The 4,610-nt window shown below is 42.3% G+C and overlaps 1 protein-coding gene across 1 annotated transcript; it reads left to right on the forward strand.

Annotated features, from left to right (window-relative positions):
- Positions 1 to 3,521: 3,521 nt before the first annotated feature.
- Positions 3,522 to 4,088, forward strand: LOC145821795 (uncharacterized). The gene has a single exon (XM_082918366.1). It carries the CDS (start codon positions 3,522 to 3,524, stop codon positions 4,086 to 4,088), a length of 567 nt encoding a protein of 188 aa, XP_082774492.1.
- The last annotated feature ends 522 nt before the right edge of the window (positions 4,089 to 4,610 follow it).

Genomic DNA, 4,610 nt, shown 5'->3' on the forward strand with positions numbered 1-4,610 from the left:
ACTTAATTGATTAAAGGACTAATCAGTAATGTAAAATGAGTAAACAAAATAAACAAAGTAAAAGAGGCAAGAATATGCATCTTTGTGTTGCATTGCATGTGTTTAGATCGGATGTTAATCCGAACACAAGAAAAAAGGGACGTTTCATAGTCAAAGTGATGAAATGTGTCACTTTTCTTAGTCATCGTCACCTTTGATCATGCATGATAGGGTGGTGGTGGTTGTTTTGGTCTTGTTTGTGCATTCGTTGAGCTTGTACAAACTTGGCTCTTTGGCCATCATGCATTGAAAATGCTTGATTGGTGGCTTGAGAGCCGAGAACTACACTCCTTTGAGGTTGAGAATACACTACTTTGCCTTTGTTAGCTCTTCTTTGCAGCAAAAGGGGGAATTCCAGGAAAGGGGTGGCCAGTGGTGGCTGATAGCCAGAAAAAGTGGCGGCCGGCCACAAGTAGTGGCCGACAGCCACCTATGGTAGCCGACTGGCCATCAGTGGAAAATTTGATCAAAATGTTCCTTAGGTGGAGCAAAAATAGTATAGAAATTGGTGCAATGTTCAGAGATCAAAGCAAAGTGCAAATAAAGGAACCCAAAGGCAATGCGGTGGATTTTCGGAAGGAAGCCAATCGAGCATGCATGTGTCCCTCGCCCTCGAGGCCATTTAATTGTTTTAATTGGTTAGCATAGCTAATTATTCAATTCAAGTGTTGTAATATTTTAATTAGCTTAGTATAGCTAGTTGTTCAATTTCGGTTTGTAATAATTAGTTAACTAGAATAGTTAATTAATTGTGTTGTAATAGTTAGCTTAATTAGTGTAGCTTAGCTTATTCATTTGAACCCTCCTTCGCGAGGGTGCAATGCTGTAAGAAGTGTGTGTGCGTGTGTGCATGTCTTCCAACCCCGTGTCTTTCTCCCTTTTATTTTAACTGCTTTTGATGGTTAGATTAGGGATCATTTTCAATTAGCATACCTTATGCTTGCATGTTTGCATCATTCATTTGTTTTGCATGCACCGAGACTCGGCGCATCATTCAATCTGCATTGTATTTCAATACTTATTTGAATACGTGTTTATCACATGTTGTTCAAATTGTATCATATGCCATATTAGTAGCCAAGCCTATTAATTGCATTATTGCATGTGTTGCATTAGGCATTGTTAACATAGTTACGATCATGCATTTTTCTAACTAGCTTTTGTTTTGGCTTGGAGTACTCGGTAAGCTTTTATGCTTTACATGCTTGCACGAGTGCAATTGCCATATTGCCATGTTTTCACATGCTTGCCATGAGGCTATTTGCTTAAGTGATTAATTGCACGAATGCCTGTGGATGAAGGCTTTGTTGTTTGAATTGGAACAATTCAACGAATGTGAGTTTTAAGACCACTTTGCGAAGTGGCAAATCATGTTTTAATCCCATCATGTTTGGTGGAAAATTCGCATTTTAGCCCACTTGATGGTGGCAATTTCAAACCATTTTTGAAAACAAACATGAGTTGAATTCGTTCCAAGTCTTGCGACTTTGTCCATACTTGCTTGTGTGCATCACATAGTAAAGTTAGCTAATAACTGGAATAAGACCACATGAGGTTTATAAAACAACATATCATGTTTAGTAGAGGCCGATCTTTGATCGGGCGAGCGGGGATGCTCATTTCAAGACCTTCCCCTCTCGTACCTAAGTTCCCGAGCCGAGGTATCTTTGGTGATGATGGACACGTGGCCATCGGCACGAGTCAGGATTTCCTAAATTTTTCAAAAATAAAATATTTAGGTGGCGACTCTATAATCTGGCAAAGCAGTCTAGTTTTGGCATTATTTGATCTAAAATCGATTTTCTAAAATGATTTGCGGGATTGGACTCTTTGGTGTTTATCGATTTCACATTGCACTTTGTGAGATTAGATTCAGAACCGTGACAGGAGTCTGAACTGTAGGACCAATTCGAGCTCTCCGAAAGGGGGCACGAAGAAAATCGAGTTTGCACTTGGCCTCTACCCAGATGATTTAGAGCATTTGACAGCCCCATGGTCGGATTCAATGGGACGCAGACATGGTCTCTCGGAGCCACGAGTTTAGAGGTGCTGGCAGGGAGCAAGAAGGTAATAATGGAGTTTAATGTGGTGAAAACTCCCTCTCTATACAATATAATTTTCGGACGACCTTGGTTGCATGCAATGAGGGTTGTTCCCTCAACGTTGCATCAACTGTTGTGATTCTTGATGGAATAGGGGATTGAAGAGGTAGAAGGAGACCAAGTACAAGCGAAAAATTGCTCCATGGCAGTAATGAAGTACACCTACTATGTAAGGGAGGCAGAAAGTGTGGAGATTGAAAGCGAAGACCGCAAGGTCTTGGATGATGTTGGTAAAGAGCCTGCTGAGAAGAGCGAAGAACCTTTGAAAAAGGTTTCGGTGCAAGAAGGTAATGATGATAGATTCTTCCTCCTCGAGTTTGGCTTAGCCGAGGAAGAAAAAATAGAACTGGAGGCTTTCTTAAGAGAGAACATAGAGGTGTTTTCCTAGACACCGTATGAGATGTCGGGGATCAACTCTGAGGTCACCTGTGACAGACTTAACATGGACAAGTCGGCTAAACCAGTCATCCAGAGAGCAAAGAGGCTGACATTGATACATGGCAGAAAAATGAGAAAGAAGTAGACAAGCTACTAGAGGCACAGGCCATCAGTGAATTGAATTATCCCACTTGGTTGTCCAATACAGTGGTGGTAAAGAAAAAGAATGGCAAGTGGAGGGTCTGCATGGAATTCACAAGCTTGAACGAGGCTTGCCCCAAGGGCAATAAGATTGATCAGTTGGTAGATACCACGTCGAGGCATGGAAGGATGAGTTTTCTGGACCCATACAAAGGTTATCACCAAATAGCAATGTATGCCCCAGACGAAGAAAATACAACATTTATCACCCCTAAAGGAGTTCATTGCTACAGAGTAATGCCTTTTGGTTTAAAGAATGCAGGAGTGACAAACCAAAGACTAGACACCAAGATGTTCGAACATCTGATTGGGAGGATAGTGGAGGTATACATAGATGATATGGTTGCTAAAACCAAGGAACCTGAGAATCATCTGGCTGACCTGAAAGCGGTCTTTGACATATTTAGAATATATTGGCTTTGATTCAATGACTTGAAGTGTGCATTTAGAGTTGGATCCGTTACGTTCCGAGGGTACTTGGTTACCAGGAGTGGTATTGAAGTGAGCCTAGATCAGATCAAGGCCATCCTTCATAGGAAGAGTCCGACAATCGCCAAACAAGTCCAAATTTTGACTGGAAAGGCAGTAGCCCTAAATAGGTTCATTAGTCGAAGTTTAGATAAATGCAAACAATTTTTGGGCTTATTGAAGAAGGCCACAGACTTTCTGTGGACAGAAGAATAAGAAGTCGCTCTGGACGACTTAAAGAAATACTTAACAACCCCACTAGTGTTGTCGAACCCGGTATTAAAGGAAGAATTGTTCTTGTACCTGGTAGTTTCAGACCACGCCATGAGCATCATGGTCATTCGAGAAGAAGGAGGTGAGAAAAAGGTAGTATACTATATAAGCAAGACCCTGGAAAATGTAGAAACCCGGTACTTGCCTCTGGAGAAGTTAACATTGGCTCTAGTAATGGCCTTGAAAAAGTTGAACCACTACTTTCAAGCCCATAAGATTGTGGTGCTAACCAAGGATCCACAAAAGTCCCTGTTACAACATGGAGATATGACAGACAGAGTAGCTAGATGGGCTGTAGTTCTAGGTCAGTGTGACTTAGAATTCAGGCCAAGAACAGCAATCAAGGGCTCGGTTTTGGCCGAATTTGTGGAAGAATTCTCTTCTAGTGTGATCCCAAGATGGGCACTGGTGAGCCGTAGCCTAGGATGTCCAGGAGAGGAAGAGGAAAACCAACTAGGGCCACGGAACCCCACGCCGGCAGAACAAAAGAAGACCGAAGAAAGGCTAAAACCCTGCGATATTTACATCGGTGACTCCTTCTGCCTCTTTGTCGATGGCAGCTCAAACCGACAAGGAGCAGGGGCAGGAGTGGTTTGGGTGTCCCCAGATGGGCGAATGATAGGGTAGTCCATCTGTTTGGGGTTGAAGGCCTCAAATGACGAGAGCAAAGTATGGGCAACTGTGGAAGCTGACAAGGTGGTAGTCTTTTGTGTCTTGGACTCTTTTTTAAGGTTTATTCATAATCGGTATTGTGAATAAGTGGCACAAAGTAATGTGTCTCTTCATAATCGTTCTGACGGAGTTTCGGGTGCACTTTTCCATCCTCTCTCCTTTTTCCTCCAGCGGCGAAATAAATTACATTGCACTCTGAAACTTCCCAAACAAACGTTCTAAAGAGAAAAAGTATACAGTAGATACACTTTCCTTCACTTTTTCCTTGAGAGAGAACTCATTGGTGTTGGTAGCGGATTCGTAGATCGGGAGGGTAAGGAGAAGAGCTTTGTGTTGCATCACTCTCGGCCTTCCAACTTGAAATCATGAAACCACCAAGAATAGTAGTTTCAATTCTTCCCCACCCTCAATAATGGATACTACAGGGAATGGCATGTAGGTCTCTCCAAGCATGATAGAGTCCTCCTTCCCAGCTAA

This window comes from Camellia sinensis, chromosome 3, assembly GCF_055761805.1.
Source record: "Camellia sinensis isolate YWXY chromosome 3, ASM5576180v1, whole genome shotgun sequence".
NCBI lineage: Eukaryota > Viridiplantae > Streptophyta > Magnoliopsida > Ericales > Theaceae > Camellia > Camellia sinensis.

Bases quoted from the DNA above. Each gene is read 5' to 3' on its own strand.
- LOC145821795 (XM_082918366.1), top strand. From the start codon at position 3,522: ATGGTCATTCGAGAAGAAGGAGGTGAGAAAAAGGTAGTATACTATATA.